The 21,107-nt window shown below is 43.1% G+C and overlaps 1 protein-coding gene across 2 annotated transcripts in view; it reads right to left on the minus strand.

Moving 5' to 3' along the window:
• met (MET proto-oncogene, receptor tyrosine kinase) overlaps window positions 1–21,107 on the minus strand; it is a 90,936-nt gene that overhangs the window by 26,311 nt on the left and 43,518 nt on the right. For both annotated transcript variants that reach the window (XM_051692492.1, XM_051692491.1), the window contains exons 10-11: window positions 20,357–20,456; window positions 6,810–7,028 (exon numbers count right to left, since the gene is read on the minus strand). In XM_051692492.1, coding sequence (XP_051548452.1) covers window positions 6,810–7,028; window positions 20,357–20,456 — 319 coding nt within the window. The remainder of the gene's footprint in view (window positions 1–6,809; window positions 7,029–20,356; window positions 20,457–21,107) is intronic.

Consider the following 21,107-nt stretch of genomic DNA (forward strand, 5'->3'; position numbering starts at 1 on the left):
GAGAGAGAGAAACACTGTTTGCAAATGGTGTCTGAAGAACATGAATATGAACTTTTGAACATTTTTAATTGAGGTCATCCCTCTCATCACAGAAGAAATCATAAATGTTCTCCTAGAAATCTATCTGTGCAGAGGCCTGAGCTTTTCACTGTTTTTCCAGATACCATTTGATGACTTGCTTTAAAGAAAAGGGTGATTCACTGTTCCTTTTCGCAGATGCAAGTACTTTTCATTTAAAAAAGTGACATAATCCATGATATAACTTACAGTTGATATAACAGTTAGAAAATCTGGCTACTACAAACTAACTAACTGTGTGTGTGTGTGTGTGTGTGTGGGCAGGTTTAAATGGTTTACCAGGACTTTTTTTTAGGTTACAAACTGGTAATTACAAGGATATTATGCTATAAAAGTGGTTTATGAAGACATTTCTAGTGTCCCCATAATTCAAATCGCTTTCAAAGTTTTTTGTGAGGGATAGGTTTAGGGGTAGGGTTAGGGAATAGAATCCATAGTTTGTACAGTATAAAAATCATTATGTATATGGAGAGTCCTCATAATGATAGCTGCACCAACATATGTGTGTGTGTGTGTGTGTTTTAGGTCACATCAACACAGCAGATGCAGAGATTTGCACTCCCAAGTACTTCAAAGCTGATAACACTAGATAAGATCCTTTAAAACATTAATTAGTGGTACTAACGACTAACGTGATCTGTACTTCCTTGGTGCACTATCTGAATTTTTTCACTAAAAATAACATCATATTGATCATATGGATTCAGAACACTTGTAATCTATAGTGTTTAATTCATTTAGACTAATTTAACAGTCCTTTCCTGAACTTCACTGATCCTGCTCACTGTGCGTGCACTGTATGGAAAAGAGAGAAAGGGGTTGGCAATGGTGATGGATTAATGTTAGTTGAGTAAATGATGGCAGAATTTTTATTTTTGGGTGAACTAACCATTATGAGAAAATCTCCTACATTTACACATACACTGGTGCTTGAAAGTTTGTGAACCCTTTAGAATTTTCTATATTTCTGCATAAATATGACCTAAAACATCATCAGATATTCACACAAATCCTAAGTAGATAAAGAGAACCCAGTTAAACAAATGAGACAAAAATATTATACTTGGTCATTTATTTATTATGGAAAATGATCCAATATTACATATCTGTGAGTGGCAAAAGTATGTGAACCTCTAGGATTAGCAGTTAATTTGAATGTGAAATTAGAGTCAGGTGTTTTCAAACAATGGGATGACAATCATGTGTGAGTGGGCACCCTTTTTAATTTAAAGAAGAAGGATCTATCAAAGTCTGATCTTTATAACACATGTTTGTGGAAATGTATCATGGCACGAACAAAGGAGATTTCTGAGGGCCTCAGAAAAAGAGTTGTTGATGCACATCAGGCTGGAAAAGTTTACAAAACCATTTCTAAAGAGTTTGGACTCCATGCAACAATCCACAGTCAGACAGATTGTGTACAAATGGAGGAAATTCAAGACCATTGTTACCCTCCCCAGGAGTGGTCGACCAACAAAGATCACTCCAAGAGCAAGGCGTGTAATAGTCTGTGAAGTCACAAAGGAACCCAGGGTAACTTCTTAGCAACTAAAGGCCTCTCTCATATTGGCTAATGTTAATGTTCATGAGTCCACCATCAGGACAACACTGAACAACAATGGTTTGCATGGCAAGGTTGCAAGGTTGCAAGGAGAAAGCCAATGCTCTCCAAAAAGAACATTGCTACCTGTCTGCAGTTTGCTAAAGATCATGTGGACAAGCCAGAAGGCTATTGGAAAAATGTTTTGTGGACAGATGAGACCAAAATAGAACTTTTTGGTTTAAATGAGAAGTGTTATGTTTGGAGAAAGGAAAACACTGCATTCCAGCATAAGAACCATATCCCATCCCATCTGGTGGTGGTAGTATCATAGTTTGGGCCTGTTTTGCTGCATCTGGGCCAGGAAGGCTTGCCATCATTGATGGAACAATGAATTCTGAATTATTCCAGCAATTTATAAAGGAAAATGTCAGGACATCTGTCTGTGAACTGAATCTCAAGAGAAAGTGGGTCATGCAGCAAGACAACGACCCTAAACCTACAAATCGTTCTACCAAAGAATGGTTAAAGAAGAATAAAGTTAATGTTTTGGAATGGCCAAGTCAAAGTCCTGTCCTTAATCCAATAGAAATGTTGTGGAAGGATCTGAAGTGAATAGTTCATGTGAGGAAACCCACCAACATACCAGAGTTGAAGCTGTTCTGTATGGAGGAATGGGCTAAAATTCCTCCAAGCCGATGTCCAGGACTGATCAACAGTTACCGGAATCATTTAGTTGCAGTTATTGCTGCACAAGGGGGTCACACCAGATACTGAAACCAAAGGTTCACATATGCTTGCCACTCACAGATACTGTATGTAATATTGGATCATTTTCCTCAATATATAAATGACCAAGTATAATATTTTTGTCTCATTTGTTTAATTGGGTTCTCTTTATCTACTTTTAGGACTTGTGTGAAAATCTGATGATGTTTTAGGTCATATTTATACAGAAATATAGAACATTCTAAAGGGTTCACAAACTTTCAAGCACCACTGTAACAAAGGACAACACTTTTGAATGCTTTAGCAAGATTAAAACTATATATTTTTTATTTTTCAGGGGATTCAATTCTGCCCAGTAAATAAATGAATGCTGTCTATTGAAAGCAAAGTCAAAGGTGAGCACATCTTGTGATATGTCATAATATCTGATTCTGTTAGAAAGCTTTTTATATTGGTAGAGGTGATATACAAACGCTGTCATAATTTACTCGTCCTTACGTCGTTCAAACCCCATATGAATTTCTTATGCTGAAGACAAAAGGAGATATCTTAATAAATATCTATAGCCGTCTTATCAATACAATGGCAGTGAACAGTGCCTTCATGCAGCTTGAGCGTCATATTCCAGGTCTGAAGTGATATGTTCACTTTGTGTGATTAACAGAGTAAAATAATATAAATGTATATTAGTTTATTAGTTTGAAGTGACATTAAGGAGAAATGTTGAAAAACAAATGGTCATGTATCACAGAATATTTATTTATAATTTATTTCTAAGGTTCATTGTGAGGATCAATTCCGACTCCAGGTGCTCCAGAAGTGGCAAGACGTTGCAAACAAAGAAACTCTAGCCTGAATTCTCGTGTTGCTTCCTCCAACCATCAGGGAGTTTGCTAATTTGAGTTTGCAAAATGATTAATCTACCACAAGAAAGTATGTTGTGCTCAGGAGAGTTTATGTAAGAAAGTATTTTAAGTGAATGACTGCATTTATTCAGGTGTGTTAAAAATGAAACAATTTTGCACAAAGTTGAAATGTTATTGCAAGAATGAAAATGCTTGCATACCTGTGAATGAGGTTCATTATTAGTATAAACATGCAGAAGTGTTACAGTAAATTAAAGCTCTACTTGAAACTGAAAGGAGTGGGAATGTAGTTAATTATGATACAATGAAATAAATGATTTTACTTCATTTTGAAGATCCATTGCACAATAAAAGTTATTGAAGTCACAATTTGTTGTCATTTTTATTTGTTCACTGGCATTGTTAAAGTACTGCAGTTCTATAATGTGTATATATTGTATTCCAGTAAATAAACTGGAGAAAGTGATCAACCAATTACTGTAAATTTTACAGTGTAACAGTATCTATTCATTGTATTACAGTACAATACTGGTGCAAGAAAACAGTTAAATACTGTAAATTTTACTCTGTAACAGTATATTGCTGTAACTTAATTTACGGTAAGATGGATGGTACTGTAAATGTATTTACAGTAAAATTACTGTAATCCAATTACGGTAAATTACTGGCGAACTGCTGCCAGTAAATTACTAATTTCTACAGGAATTTTTTTTACAGTGTTGTCTTTCCACTAAGGATACATGCTGTGTTAGAATTTGGCCAAACTGGAGTATCTTAGGAGGGAGCATATTTAAATTGCCTTCCTTTTGGAACAGACTTTGTGTCAGGAGCATGCCCTACACAGGCAGCTCATTAGATTTTGGAACAGAGCAATGGAAACATACACACTCAACACGAGATATAAACATTTACACTCATTAACACCTTTTCAGAATAGAAAAGCCTCCATAAGATGCCTTTCAGTCTGCGCCTTTCTCTAAATTGCCCCATGACTGAGAGGTGTATATGGGGCGTTTAGACTGCGCAGCATCTATCCCTCTGTGCACTTTAAAATCAAGTCAGTTCTGGTGTACGGAGCAGAGCAGAAGGCAATAAAGAGAGCGATCACATTCCTCACATGACAGCCTGGGCTTTGCATATTGGACACACTCCACTCTTGCACCTGTTACCATACAGTACAGGCCAGCCTGAGATCCATTGTGAACAGACGCACAAATACACACACACACACAATTTTTTGGAGGAGTTTACAGCCATTCACAAAACGCAAATGATCATAGCATCACTTAAAGGGATAGTTAATCTAAAAATGACAATTCTGGCATTATTTACTCACCCTTATGTTGTCCCAAACATGTGACTTTCTTACTTCAGAAAATGAGAAAAGATGTTGAAAAGAATGACACCCTCACTCACCATTCAATTTCATTGTATGGAAACAAGATGCAATTAAAGTGAATGGTGACTGAGGTTGTCATTCTGCCAGACATCTCCTTTTGTGTTACATAGACGAAAATAAACATACTGGTTTGGAACAACATGTGAGTGAGTAAACGATGACAGGTGAAATGTAGGTTAACTATCCCTAAAAATAGTTTTATAAAATGAATAACTGGAGGTATATTTAAGCATTAGATTGTAATTTAAAAAGTGGGAGCGAAACATTAAGGCACGGATCTTTGCAAAATGATAATAATCTACAGGAAAGATGCAGAAATAGTGTGTGCAATGGCTTTTAATGTCAAACAGGAATCACGCTGTGACGAGGAGGAGGGCATGGCCGGGCTATGAGGGTGGCCGGCGCTGAATCAGATGATTAGCGGGAGAGCGAGATAAGGGGTGGGGGAGACGCCAGTTCGAGAGAGAGAGACGCATGTGGCCGCGCTACATGTGCGTGTGTTTATTTGTTTTATTTATGTTTGTTTTATTTATGCTGAGTTTCTCATTAAACTTTATGTTGACTGTTCAGCCGGTTCCCGCCTCCTCTTTGCCCATCCTTTACCTGTTACACACGCAAATAAGCAAACTTCAGTGCAACTGAGCCAAACTCTCCAAAAACCCCTATTTTGAAGGGCACTTGTAACACTCACAATCTCTGACATTTTGATAAACCCCTTGAGCGTTAGCAGTGCTGCCAAGTGAAATTTTATTTCCCTAAAGAAGGCCTTAAGAATCAAGCTGCAAAATCTAAACAAACAAACTGCATGGGAATGAGAGTGCATGATCGGAGCGATAAGGCAGTTTAATGACAATTAAGCTAAACAGAGCCTACAGTTGTACCCATTATTGAATATATAGTGCCTTTAAATGGGCCTGATAAGTACAGAATGCCTAGTGTGTGTATCTGTGCATACAGGGTCCCAAGGGGGCATGGAAGGATTTGAAACCGAGGTCTCGCATGGGAAGAAAAAGTAGAATCTCACGCGACCCTGTTGCCCCCCCTCTTCACAACAGCTGCGCTTGACTATTGAGTGGCAGTTTAGAAAAAAGAAAAACCAAGAAAGAATAACTCTACTATTATATTTCATTGTTAAAAATGCCGGGGTTTTCACCAGCCAACCCTAGCCAATGTAAAGGATCTTACCATCAATGTGTCAGAGGCTATAATCTTCAGGGGCTGAGAACAATGTGGAAGATGGAGGGACAGAGGAGGGGAAGGGCCAGGAGGTGCGTAGTGGGAAACACACTTAACTTCCTGTTTTGTTTCAGTAATGTTTCCTTCAAAACTCAATGAGCAGTGTGAATCACTGTGTGTTTTTAGTCTGAGATCAAGTTTAACAGTATGTGTCCATTGGCGTTGAGTTGAGTAGGCATTTTCAATTCATTATGGGAGCTGAACGGCAGGCTCGTGCATCAAAAAGCTAAGAAATCTTTATGACGTCTTTAATAAACGTTTAAAAATCTTGAAGGGATAGTTCCCCCATAAATGACAATTCTGTCATAATTTACTCACCCGCATGTTGTTCCAAACCTATTATACAACGCAAAGTTGTTTGGTTGCAAGCTTGTCTTATGGCGCTCATGAACACGCTACAGACGTCAAGCTTTTCACTTAAAAATGACTTAAATTTCAGGTTGTTTCTCATAAAAACCTATTGTATGCCTTCAGAAGGCTTGAAATATGATGTGTGAATCACAGACTACTTTTATGATACTTTTGGGTTCTCTTTCAAGCTTGAAAGTGAGTCGCTATCAGCTGCAGTTGATTTAAAAAGACAATCTACTGAATATACCAATCTCCTTTTTTGTTCCATATAAGTCATAAGGCTTTGGAACAGCATGAGGTTGAGTAAATTATGACAGGATTTTCATTACTGGGTGAACACTTTAAGTGTAGCTGTAGGCTGTAACTGGCTTTAAAAAGTTTAAAAGTGTCTTAAATTGAGACCATATATATAAGTTGGGCATTCAGAAATAAAGTTTGGATTTTTCTACAACCGTAATCGTTACTGTGTAGTGAAAGCAATCATAGACCATACTGAAGACCACTAAAGCAGCAGAGCTCTGGGCGTTTTGAGCAGTATTGAGCAAATTTCTTTTGTGCAAGTGGACACGTACCGTAGGTCTTCCTGCAGACCACCACCGGCCCCACTTACCTTAATCTCCAGAATGCTCTTGTTGCCTCTTGGTGTAACGGTGGGCTTCTGAAACTCCTCAAACTTGGGGTCTTCTACATACAGTAGTTCATATTGATCGGTGGAGAAACCATCTAACACAAAGGTCATTTTTGTGGCAACAGGAGGCTGAACATTGAGGCCCTTCAGGGAAGGAGTGATACACAGGATATTTTGCTTGTCCTCATCATGACTGCAGGTCTAGGCACAGAAAATTACAAACACAAGCATTAGCCATCTCTTCCATTTAAGCTCTGTGCCAAGTCATTGCTGAGGCATGTTACATTGCAGTACTTCTTCTGAGTGGCCAATTTAATTAATCTTTTTTGTTTAGGAGCACGGCAACTTCATATCTATGACTTCCAGAAGGCTCTAGTATTTTAATCCTTTTAATCAATTCAGTCATTCAAGTTCATTGATTCAGTTCAAGTTTTGTTCTATTTTCTTAATAGGACAAAAGGTCAGTGATGAATATTGGACTGATATTCACCAGATCTAATTTAATTAACAAGATGATTTCAGAAATTCAGATTTCAGAGACTTTAGAAAACATTTCCAGACAGCAAGCATTAAACACCTTTTTTTGCAGAAGCAATGAAATATCAGTCCAGTATGGTTGCTTGTCTTAATTGAAATGTATGCCAGGGCATTGCTATGCAGTTGCTAAGATGTTCTGAGTGGCATTTAGTGCATTGCTAGGTGATTACTTGGGTGTTCTGAGTCATTGAAGGGTGGTTGCTTACTGGCCCAAGTCAAAAGGGGCCACCCCAAAGTCTCTATGATTGGCACTTTTCCACTGCACGTTACGGTTCGACTCGACTCTGCTCGCTTTACTTTTCTGAGCTTGCTTTTCCACTGCAGTTTAGTGCTGCCTCAACGTGGGTGGGATTATAGGCTGACTGTCATAGTTGCGCTGCCTCTACTGCCATGACATCATCTTAAACACGACACAAACATTACTGACCATAAAAAATAACACGACCGCTAACTGTTAGCTACTAGCTCATTGTGCTGCATAAAGCAGTTGTTGCATGGTGATTTTACACAAGTGTAACAGTTAAATTAGCCTGGTTGTTTTACAGCAAGCTTTCCAGTAGCTGGTCAACTAAATAAAGTGAAGCTTTCAAGCAGAATATAGAGTTAATGTAACAAAACGTACCATCCTCCATCGTGGACTCCAACAACGGCAAGTCCAGGGCACCCTCCCTCCCATTGCTCGCCGGTCTATTGCCATAGATAGCGTCCATTTGGTCGAACCTCTTCCACTTTCTTCTGTTTGAACCACTCCGGCTGTTGTGGTCCTTGATGGTTCTGTAGTCACTTTTAATTTTTTTTTAACTTTTCCCTACATGGTTGATAGGTCCGGTGGTAGCCGTGTGCGGCCAACAGATGAGACAGTTCCTGAAAGACTATTTCATTTCGCGTCGTTTCGTTCGTTGCTAACGAGAGGAATGTCTGCACCTCGTTTATTGACCACGGCGTGGTTTTGCGCACAGCCATTTCTTTTTACAATTCGAAAGTCGCATGAACAAATGATAATGCTATCGCTGTTGCTAACTTTAAATCTATCGGGCTGATGTACTGTGTTCCAAATCCAGTGACGCTGGTACTGACGATTCTCTCTGACCAATCAGTGATCTGCAGGGTTTTGATGTCACATTTAGTATCTGCTCGGCTCACTTGGAACCTTGACTGAGGTAGTACTAAAAAAAGTATCAGGTACCAGGTACTATCCACTGTGGAAAACCCCCCAAAAGCGAGCAGAGTCGAGTCGAGTCGAGTTGAGCTGTACCGTGCAGTGGAAAAGCCCCATATGATACACGGGTCCCTAGATATAGCTTGGGTCCCTATTCTAAAGTAAGTCTAAAGGAACTTTTTGCCCAATTTATTGTCTGCCAGTAAGTCCAATAACTCAATGGCAAATTTCTCTTCAAAAAGCCACACAATTTGAGGGACAGTATCATTCATGTCCGTAGCACAAATGGTGTGGGACGAGTTATGCATTAAAGTTCAACATGTACTACATGAAAAAAGTAATAGTGATGCTTGCCTTAGCAAGTGCAACTAATAAAGTTAAAAGTGTATTTACTTATTTTTCTAAAGGACATGTTGAAGATTCTGTGCTTTAATTAAAACTCACAGTGAATGGATCCATACCAGAGTACAAAATTGTGTTTCAAATAATTCTGACATTTCAATATATTTTCATAATAGCTTTATAAAAACAAAATTAAAAAAAAGAGTGCATTTGAATACTTTCAAGTATTTATTTGAACTCTGTCGCAATCTTTAAAAGCAATGGACAAGGAGTCTTTGTGAGAGTGAAGATGTGACTCAATGTGATTATGCATGAGTTATAACTCAAAGGGTTCACATGCCAACTGTGACTCCATCTTTTGGCAGCCCTCTCAGATCTATCCACACACTATTTTCATTTAACATAACACCAAGGGATCATAAATGGCTGTTTTAGCTGCATGCCTTTTATTTGCTTGTCACTTCTATTTAATATGCTCAGGTGAAGGTTACACTTGCTAAGTGTGTTTCAAGAAATAGTTCACTCAAATGAAAATCATTTATTCACTTTCATGTTGTTCCAAACCCATTTGACTTTCTTCTGTGAAACAAAGGATTTGTTTGGCAGAATATCTGCCTCAGTCACCATCCACGTTAACATTCTGTTTAACATCTCCATGGAAAAGTAATGCGGGTGAGTAAATGTTGACAATTAAAAAATTTTGGTAAACTATCCCTTTAAGACATAACTGCAGGGCACATCCAAAGTGTTTGACCCCATTATTTGTGAACATAAGGCATGTCAGTCCTCTGTGCTCCAGAATTTTCAAGCCAGTAAACCTGGGTCTCCCTCTGCACACTTGGCAAGTTAACAATGCTGTGAGTGCCTGAATCAACATTTGCAAATAATTTAGACTTCACATAAATGTAGTACCAGAGAGAAATGCCACTACTTTTTAGGTCACAATTAAGGTTGAATCTCATAAGAAATACAATCATGTTCTTTAGCTTGGAGCTCACATAAAGACCAGACTCTAAGAGAAAGTTTAGGAAGAATGGATGATGAAAAATAAATAACACTGGCCTCAATGTCTAATACTCACTATTCACTAATCTATAATATTTTGAAAATAGTGGCAATGGGACTCATTCACTAACGTGCATTTGCATGAATTTATACATAAAAACCTATTGTACAGTATATGTGAAAGTTTTCACACAGAAATAATGATTGATCAACAAACTCATGTATTCCACTTTATTCTTAATTTAGGATGAACACACATACACAGACTCTTTGGGCCCTACAAACGTGGAATGTGTTAAAATATATATGTATGTGACGTGTGTGTGTGTGTGTGTGTGTGTGTAGAATTTGATTAACTAAGTGACCCTAGAATAAGTCTTAATTATTTTAGAGTAATTTATGTGCATTATTATAGCTTGATCTGGGATAGATTCTGCACAAAAATACAGCCGAACAAGTGTAGTCAAGGCCTACATTAATTAGTTTATTCTCCTGAGACCCAAGCGTGACTGCTGTGTGAAATTTCCATTTGCCTTTTTGATTTTTAATTAGTAGCACCTAATAAACATGAAGAGCAAAAAGTTTTCCTAAAAACTGATGTCCTCATATGGGGACAGCAGGACAAAGCTGTGAAATTTTAAATAATACCAAGTTATAGAAAGTCAGTTTTTTAATCAAATTGTTTATTATGTTTCCAGGATTGTTGGTTATTCATGTTTTTGAGACGTTACAGTCATTACAGCTGATTTTCTGTAAAGCTGCTTTGGAACAATGTGTACTGGGAAAAGCACAAATAAAAAATGTGAATTGATTTTACTTTTATGTAACAATGTTTTTTTTTTCTATTTCGGCAACAAAATCTCAATGTTCTCTCTATGCACAATCAAACAAACAAGTGATAACCAGCACTTTACCAATCTGAAATTAGCATACCTAATTCTGATTCAAAGTAATGGCCAGCACTGTCCAATCTCAGCCAAACATGTTAAAATAAAATTTAGCATTATAAATTCTGAATCTATGTACTGATTACCATTGTCTCATGTCCACCAAACATGTTGAGTGGTCCAAACATCATATGCAGCCTGAATCTGAACTTTTAGTCAGATGTCAGGAGTCAATGCACTTTGCTACATAGGAATGCTATAGGATGCTCACTTGCTCCCTATTTAGTGAATAACTGATAATGACTGATAGTGAATGATAAATCGCTCAAATTATTAAAATGGCATATCGGATGAAACTAGAAAGTCTAATCTTTTGACTCAAACAGGTTTCTTACCAAATGTAGTTTTGTTGCCATTTCTCCCAAAGACAAAATCCGCTGTGATCGGCGCCATGGTGTTTTGTCACATGACTCAAAAGTTTAACCCTTTACTGACAGTCCATAGTGTCCTGGACTTAGATCAGTCGGTTTAAATTAGATTATGCATAGCATATAGCGAAGACAAAACACAATGTCCACGCAGAAGGACAAGGGGTTGCACAAGGTTATGGTGTTTCAAATAGTTTTGAGAATGGCACATTTGGTTTTACTTGATCTTGATGTGTGTGCTCTCCGACTACAGCACATTTTTAGAGTATATGAGCAAGGATACTTTTGCAGCAAGTGACGAACGGCCTTTGTCCATGCTCTCTGTTGAGCAATATCCTAAATGAAAAGCAAATACACTGCTCCACACTTTCAATCACATGGAAATACACAGCCTCCTGTCCTAACCTTTACAATTTATGGGATTGAACTATAGAAAGTCCATGCAAATTAACGCAGATCTTGTGTATTTGAATAGCGAAGAACTAACTCTTTTGCATATTTAGAGAGCTGAGGCTAGTCAAATACTTGTAAAGCAGTTTGGCTTGGTGTGCTGCTTGAAAAACACAACGTTTAATTGTTTACAATGGATCAAGTATCTCAAAGGGCTTGGGGGGATGGATAACAGCTGCTAAAGAAAGCAAGATGAGGGGAGACACTAAAAACATTTCAAATTGGTGCTTGGGGAATGGATACTCTCAGAGGGAATTTTATTACAGAATTCTGATGGGAAATTTTCTTGAAGGTGTTCTATAGTGCTAAATGGATGTTCATGCCGGAGTTAAATTGGTCTTCACACTATTTGTCCAGAGCAAGAATAGTAAACATACAGTATCTATAGCTTAAAGGTGTTCGTTTACCCAAAAATGAAATTCTGTAATTTATTCACCCTCATGTCTTTCAAAACCTGTATAACTTTCTATTCTGTGGAACACAAAAAGAAGATGCTAAGCAGAATGTTAGAGACTAACAGCCTCAGCCACCATTCAATTTCATGGAAAAAGATTCAATAGAAGTGAATGGTGACTGAGTATAACATTCTGCCTAACATCTCCTTTTGTGTTCCACGGAAGAAAGAAAATCATATGGGTTTGAAACAACATGAGGGTGAATAAATGATGACAGAATTTTAATTTTGGGTGAACTATCTCTTTAAGGTTTGAAGATCTTCATCAGGGTATCTCAACCAGTGGCTGGTGTTGTTTGGAAGAACCTTGTGCAAAAACATACTGTTCCCTATCTGTCACTCACTCGACGTTGTGTCGATGTAGTGACACTAGGGGTCACTCTTGGGAGCCCGAGACACCTCTGGTCTTTTATAAAAGGCCAATGAAAATTGGCGAGTGGTATTTGCATGCCACTCCCCTGGACATATGGGTATAAAAGGAGCTGGTATGCAACCACTCATTCAGATTTTCTCTTCGGAGCTGAACGGTCATGCTCACTGAGCTGAATTCCCACGACTGTTCATTCACCTCTGCTGGATCTGATGGCGCATTTCAGCAGCTTCTCCCTCCTCTGCACTGGTGCACTGCAGAGAATGCCCCTGGGCGCGTCGGCAGAAATAAGAGTATATGTCTCTAAAAGAGTATATTTCTCTAAAAGAGCGGCACACACGTCTTTTTAAAGATGCCTTTCCGATTGTGTGTTATTCCTGGTTGTGCTCGTTATCTCTCGTCTTCTGACGGTCACGATCACTGTCTTTCATGTCTGGGCACTACTCACGCGGAGACAGCATTCGTGGATGGTCATGTACTCATTGCGAGGACATGTCCATGGCAACGATGCAGTCGCGGCTCGCCTTTGTAAGAAAGCAAGCCACCCCAGAGGCTCCCCGACTCAGTCCTTTTACCCACGGGTATGAGGCCAGCGCGGCTAGCACTGGGGGCGATTTGGGGACCCCATTGGGATCGCCTCCGCCGGGTATGCCCCTGCAGACCTCCCATTCCCCAGCATGCTCGTCTGCCCCAATCGGGCTTCCGGATGAGTCCGCCGGCTCGTCTCACACGCTCGCGGCTCGATGATTGGTTCCTGGGCTCGCGGCGCTGCTCAAAGCCACGCCCTGCCCCCGTTCCTTTCTTCCCGGAAGTGCATGAAGAGCTGACAAGGTCGTGGGAGGGACTTTTTTACTGCCCGGTCCTGATCTTTTCAGCTTCCCCACCCTCACTACCCTCAATGGTGGGGCGGCCAAGGGATATTCGGCAATCCTCCGGTGGATAAAGGCGCTCGCGGTGCACCTATGCCCGCAGAGCGCCGCCACCTGGACGAGGGTAGTTCTGCCCCAGGATAGATGCAGGAACTGTGCTCGGCAACCAACCTCACTCTCTGAGCGACGGAGGTCACGGCCCGGGCTCTCGGGCAGACGATGTCCACATTAGTGGTCCAGGAGCACCACCTTTGGCTCAACCTGGTCGAGATGGGTGAGGCCAATAGGACATGGTCCCTTGCTGCCCCATCTCCCAGGCTGGCCTATTCGGCGACACTGTCAAGGACTTTGCCCAGCAGTTCTCGACGGTGGAGCAGTAGACGGAGGCTATCCGGCATATCCTGTCCCGGCTCGGCTCAAGATCCCGCACCCCGTCTGCTCGTCGCCAAGGTCGTCCCCCTGCGGTGACTGCACCGGCTCCGCCTCGCGGCCGCCCAGAACCCGTGAAAGGCTTCAAAGCGCCCTTGAGACGGGCGACCCAGGGACGACGAAACCCACTGCTCTGAAGCTGGTAAGCAGACCTCTCCATCTTTTTGTTACCTTTGTATTTAATTGCGCTGCATGCCCAAGTGACTGCAGTACTCAAGAGTTCAGCAAGAGCAGTTTCCTTGTTCCCTGGGTCACGTATCTGGTGTGCATGGCCGTCATCATGACCACCGTCTACCACTCTATTTGGCAGGTTTGGCGTTCCAGCGGCGGTTTCCCGCCCCTGAGCGCCCAGCTGTGGCACAAATCCACCCTGATGTGACAGTCTCCACTGGTCATGAGGACAGGCCTCTTCCTCCCCCGTCCCAGGCTGTTCCGGGGGTGGTCACAAGGAGCCAGGTAAGTGCTTGGATGTCCCTAGACTCAGCACGGTCACCACATGGTGTGGCACCTCGAGCTCCGCCCCACCGCGAGGCCCCACCTGCCGGTACATCCGACGACGTTGTCCCTTTGGTCCCCCTTGCGCGGAACTTGGACGCGTGGCTTGCGCTTTCCAATCCGTCGTGATGGCTGGTCCGGACCGTCTGACTCGGCTACGCGATTCAGTTCGCCAGTCGTCCGCCCAGGTTCAGCGGTGTCCACTTCACCTTGGTGAAGGACGAAAATGCTGCTACCTTGCGCGCGGAGATGGCTACCCTCCTACGGAAGGGTGCGATAGAACCTGTCCCTCCGGCCGAGATGAAGAAGGGGTTTTACAGCCCCTACTTCATCGTACCAAAAAAAGGCGGTGGGTTGCGGCCAATCTTGGACCTGCGAGTACTGAACCGGGCTTTACACAGACTCCTGTTAAAGATGCGGACGCAAAAACGCATTATGGCTAGCGTCCGGCATCATGATTGGTTCACGGCGGTAGACCTGAAGGACACGTACTTCCACGTCTCGATCCTTCCTTGACACAGACCCTTCCTACGGTTTGCATTCGAGGGTCAGGCATATCAGTACAAGGTCCTCCCTTTCAGCCTGTCCCTGTCTCCTCGCATCTTCACAAAGGTCGCAGAGGCAGCCCTTGCCCCGCTAAGGGAGGTGGGCATTCGCATTCTCAACTATCTCTATGACTGGCTAATCTTAGCTCACTCTCGGGACATGTTGTGTGCACACAGGGACTTGGTGCTCTCACACCTCAGCCGACTAGGGCTTCGGGTCAACTGGGAAAAGAGCAAGCTCCTCCCGGTTCAGAGCATCTCTTTTCTCGGTTTGGAGTTGGACTCAGCCTCTTTGACAGCGCGCCTCACGAACGAGCACGCCCAGTTGGTGTTGGCCTGTTTGAAGGCGTTCAAACAGAAAACAGTGGTTCCACTGAAACTTTTTCAGAGGCTCCTGGGGCATATGGCATCCTCAGCTGTGGCCACCTCGCTCGGGTTGATGCATATGAGACCACTTCAGCACTGGCTTCAGACTCGAGTCCCGAGATGGGCATGGCACTGCGGCACACATCACGTGGTCATCACGCCGGTCTGTTACCGTCTTTTCAGCCCTTGGACCGACCTCTTGTTTCTACGGGCAGGTGTTCCCCTAGAACTGGTCTCCAGGTGCGTCGTGGTCATGACAGACGCCTCCAAAACGGGCAGGGGCGCTGTTTGCAACGGGCACGCAGCTGCCAGCTTTTGGACGGGCCCGCGACTGCATTGGCATATCAACTGCCTCGAGTTGTTGGCAATTCTGCTCGCCCTGCAGAGGTTTCTGCCGTTGATCCAGGGCAAGCACGTGTTAGTTCAGACAGACAACACGGCAACGGTAGCATATATCAACCGCCAAAGCGGTCTGCACTCTCGTTGTATGTCACAACTCGCCCGCCATCTCCTCCTCTGGAGTCAGCAGCACTTCAAGTCGCTGCAAGCCACTCACATTCCGGGCAACCTCAACACTACAGTGGACGTGCTGTCATGACAGGTTACCCTCAGGGGAGAGTGGAGACTCCATCCTCAGGTGGTCCAGCTGATTTGGAGTTGATTCGGACAGGCACAGGTGCACCTGTTCGCCTCCCAAGAATCCTCCCCACTGCCCGCTCTGGTACGCCCTGACCGTGGCCCCCGCGCTGACACACAGCTGGCCCCCTGGCATGTGCAAATATGCGTTTCCCCCAGTGAGCCTACTTGCACAGCCCTTGTGCAAGGTCAGGGAGGATGAGGAGCAGGTGGTAGACATGATCACTCAGGCTAGGGCCCCCTCTACGAGGCGCCTGTATGCCTTTAAGTGGCGTCTGTTCACTAAGTGGCGTTCTTCCCGACGGGAAGACCCCAGAGATGCGCAGTCGGATCAGTGCTTTCCTTCCTGCAGGAGAGGTTGGAAGGGAGGCTGTCCCCTTCCACCTTGAAGGTGTACGTTGCCGCCATAGCAGCACACCACGACGCAGTCGACAGTAAGTCCTTAGGGAAGCACGACCTGATCATCAGGTTCCTAAGAGGCACCAGGAGGCTGAATCCCCCAGACCGCGCCTCGTTCCCTCATCGGACCTCTCTGTAGTTCTTCAGGGTCTACAGAGAGCCCCCTTTGAGCCTTTGCAGTCAGCCGAGCTTAAGGCACTCTCCTTGAAGACTGCCCTCCTGACTGTGCTCACTTCCATCAAGAAGGTAGGAGACCTGCAAGCGTTCTGTCAGCGAAACGTGCCTGGAGTTCAGTCCGGGCTACTCTCATGTGATCCTGAGACCCCGACCGGGCTATGTGCCCAAGGTTCCCACGACCCCTTTTAGGGACCAGGTGGTGAACCTGCAAGCGCTGCCCCAGGAGGAGGCAGACCCAGCCCTGTCGTTGCTGTGTCCGGTGCGCACTTTATGCATCTATTTGGATCGCGCGCAGAGCTTTAGGATCTCTGAGCAGCTCTTTGTCTGCTTTGGTGCAGAGCAGAAAGGAAGCGCTGTCTCCAAGCAGAGGATCGCCCACTGGCTCATTGACGCCATAACTATGGCATATCATGTCCAGGACATGCTGCCCCTTGTAGGGCTACAAGCCCATTCTACCAGGGGTGTAGCGGCCTCCTGGGCCCTGGCCAGGGGTGCCTCTCTAACAGACATTTGCAGAGCAGCAGGCTGGGCAACACCCTACACCTATGCAAGGTTCTACAACCTCCGGGTGGAACCGGTTTTGTCCCAGGTAGTGGCACGCAATACAAGCGGATAAGCCCGGGATAGCCAGCCGAGTGTATCGCTTGCACATAGCGCCTTCCACTTCCTTTTGAGCTGAAGACGTTCACCATTAATTCCCAGTAGTGTTCACAAACTTTGTTCCCTGGTTGACCTCCTCCGAGCCCTGTGGCAGTCGAGTTTTCAGAGAGACTCGCTGCCAGCCCAGTACACGTGCTAACTTAGAGTCCTGTTCTGGGGTAGGTGCTCCGCATGTGGCGGTTCCCTGTAAGGCTAACCCCATGCGATATATATCTTCCGCTAATTCGTTTCCCTGTTGGCAAACTTCATCTTCCTTGGGCAGAGCCCCTCTGCCCCAGTCTCCATGTTTGTAGTAACTCCTCCCCCCCTTGGGTAGGATCTACCTTGAAGACTCTCCACATGGTTGGAAAGACCATGTGACGTATTTTTCCACTTAAATATCCCCCCCTCTCTTTGGGCAAGGTGTGGTCTCCGCGGTGTCTTCCCCTTGGGAGGGACACCCCCGACTAGACCTGGCGGCCCAGTCGGATAATCCTTCTTCTTTTTTAGGGAGTGGAAAAAATAAAGGGGAAAAGAGGCCATGACTGGGTTAGCCTGTCATTATCTTTTAGGTAGTCGACTTGTCCCCAAAGGGCCGTTCGACACTCATAACCATGTTGGGGGAGGTTACGTGTTGACCTGGTGTGCTGGCTATGAGACACACAGTAGTCTGCCCACCACACACCGCCAGTTCACATAACACAGTTCAGCCAGTTGTGGCATTTCGTATAGGGACCCCTAATGTCACTACATCGACACAACATCGAGTGAGTGACAGATAGGGAACATCATGGTTACTTGTGTAACCTCCGTTCCCTGATGGAGGGAATGAGAAGTCGTGTCCCTCCTGCCACAATGCTGAACTACCCGCTGAAATGGCCGGACCTTATATCGGCTCCTCAGCATAAAACCTGAATGAGTGGTTGCATACCAGCTCCTTTTATACCCGTATGTCCGGGGGAGTGGCATGCAAAAACCACTTGCCAATTTTCATTGGCCTTTTATCAAAGACCAGAGGTGTCTCGGGCTCCCAAGAGTGACCCCTAGTGTCACTACATCGACACAACGTCTCGTTCCCTCCATCAGGGAATGGAGGTTACACAAGTAACCATGACGTTTTAAAGTAGGGAGATGAGAAAGCCAGGTTTGGTTTGTATGATAAAGAGGGATCTGACATGGAAATGACCCCCTTTGAATTCCCAAAACAGGTGTTCTTCTTGCTAGAAACCCCACTGTGGTGTCTGGAGCATGTTACGAGTGTTGTTATCACCACTCACCTCAAACAGGCAAGTACAAGACCAAGCAAAACTTGAACATGACCCTGGGTTTGGAACATAGCACCTTCCAGAAATCTTGGACAGGAAGATGCCATGTCCCTAAATAATCAAACAAAAAAACTTAGGTTCTTAGGTTCTCTTCTGATTGTGGACAGTGCCAATGTTCAGTGGCAAGCTGCAGCCTGTGAAAAATGCTTTTCATGCTGGTGGGAAAGGCGAGATTGGCTGATCCCTGGATTTAGCAGAGATCTCAGAAGTAGATATTCAAGAAAGCTCTTGAGATTTCTTCCATTTTTCTCAGCCCCAAAATCTGCCTTGATTCTTAACACTCCTTCATTATGGCTGAAGAGCTTTTCCATGAATGATAACAAAAAGCATACAATGGTTAATGAGGATTCACTGCATCTTTCTTCTCGAGGAATATAAAAGCAATCAGTGTCTGCTTTTCTTTCGTTTCAGGCCTGTCAGCAGCTAGACGGTGACTGCAGCCCACAAGAAACCCGAGCTACTGACCGCATTTCTGTTTCCCCCATCGTTGATCGAAGCTCAGTGCAATAGATGACAGCTCAACTCAGGTTACACAGCCGTAGTCGGTATGATTGAGAAAAAGGCTGACAGAACACAGGAAGTTTTCAACCACACTGCTCCCCAATAAATCTGAGGGGGAAAAAACAATGCACCTCTTGTGCTTTACAATTCAGGACAGTAATATGGTCCCAACCCCCACTGTTTATTGAGAAGAATTTACAGTCCAACAGCTGCAGAGCATCCTTAATCATTTTTAAGCCTGTTTTTCATGCAATCTCTGCTCATTTTGTGTGCTTGATGCCTTATTAAGAGCAAATGCACTTGCAAATTGGCACTCGCTGGAAGTCCTCTTTTAAGTAGCTACCAGCTAGACCAGCACCAAAACAGCACTAAACCAGCCTGAACCAGTATGGATATCTAAGCTGATCTTTTTAGCAGCATTAGTTTCTGTAAGCATCGCTGCTCTGCTTTTTCAGTATCTTTGATTTAAAACACAGATTTGAGACAAATGAGATAATTAAGTGTCTTGTTACAATTTTGAAAAGGGCAGAATGAATGGAAATAAAGAGACATTCACAATGAAGATGTGTGTTGAGTACAAGTCCTTGTCCTGGGTTATGACAGGATTTGTATGCTTAAGATTAGATAGCTTTGTTTGCATGTAGCACTGCAAAACCCCACTCCGCCTCCACAGATATCAGATAAGTGGAAAATGTGTGTAAATGAGTATTTGTCTGGGCCCATTGAGAGGGGAGCAGTTTAGGTCAACCACAGCCCTCAAGAGATGAGATGTGGAAGCATTTTCAAATGGATGAAGAAAAATGAAATACATTAAATAAAAATACAAGACTATTTTTCAAATCAACCAATTGTTAAAAATGGCATCAACCAAGTTAAGGGAGAAGTTGGTAATTGAGTTCTTTGGTGAAGCATTGAGACCTATTGAAACAACAGTTATTAAAGCAATACGCTGAGAGGAGCCATGCGACAAAGCAGTTTCACCATGGTTAAAAGATTTTCTTAGGCACAGTGTGAAACAGCAAAAAAAAAAACAATGTGATATAAAACACCAATGTTCAATAAACAGTTACATTTCTTATAAATAGAAATTAGAATAAGCTATTTTTCTAAGTAATAAGCCAAGTAATATAGTTAGCCTAAATGTAGTCTGTTTACAGTTTCCAAGCAACATGGCAACTTGCCACATTAATATACGTAGAGTTTACCTAATGCACGGTCAGAGGTGTGCATTTGTTGTCACTTCACAATGGCTTTGAACGTGGCTCATCCAATCAGAATTTACAGTCGGAACTATCTGCTTTATTATAAACATTTTAGCGGTTGCTTTGGAAGCTAGAATTGACAGTCAAATGTGTATTTTCTATTTCATCTTCACAAGTGCATTTCTGAAACTTTGTTTCCTTTATGTCTTAGGCCTGCTTTTCTGTTCAACTATGTTAATGATAATAACATGCCTGTGACATGGTAGGGGAGGAATTTGATGTGTCGGCATACTGTGTGGGCTGTGCGGACTCACCACTTGGAAGACTTTGCCCTCTGTGGCGGCGGTGAGAACCATCTGAGGTTGAAGGGCTGATTGGAGGTACATACCATTCACTGTCACTGTGCTTCCTCCACTGGAGCCATGTGTGCAAAATAAGATAAACTTGCTGTTAAATGCAAATTCTTACTTTTCTGTCATGTTACCTTCCAGTTTAACTCCACCTCCACCAGATGCCTAATGCATCCCAATGGCTAAATCAATCCCTTCTTGTTAGCATAGATTGTTCCTCAATCTATCCTAAGATTTCTTAGCCATATCAAACAAATCACAAATCACACTTTTATACCATGAATCTACCTACGTCTTTCCTTCTGTTAATTCTCTGTAAAGTCAAACCTCATTCTCTTTACCTTGTCTGCATTTTTCACCCTAAATTAAGTCCTTTTTTTGCTTGTGAACTCTTAGGAGGGAAATCACTAAGAATAAAATGCGCCCTACCGATATCATTATTTACTCACGCTGTTTGTGTTTAACTGTCTAATTCACTAAAAGAATTATGCAAAGGTAATGGCGCAATTGCACCCACGATATTAGAGGTGAACGCAATTTCCACTGTGCGGTCAGAGTTCTGAGTGCTAAGTACAGCATCGCTCCACCACTGAAATCTAGACACCTAAATCGGCTCTTTAAAATTCCAAAAGAGGGCTCCACTAGTCTGAATACAGTATACTGGATGCCTGGATATAACGTTCTTCTACATCATTTGATGAATGCCATGATCAAC

Source organism: Myxocyprinus asiaticus, chromosome 48 (assembly GCF_019703515.2).
Source record: "Myxocyprinus asiaticus isolate MX2 ecotype Aquarium Trade chromosome 48, UBuf_Myxa_2, whole genome shotgun sequence".
Lineage (NCBI taxonomy): Eukaryota > Metazoa > Chordata > Actinopteri > Cypriniformes > Catostomidae > Myxocyprinus > Myxocyprinus asiaticus.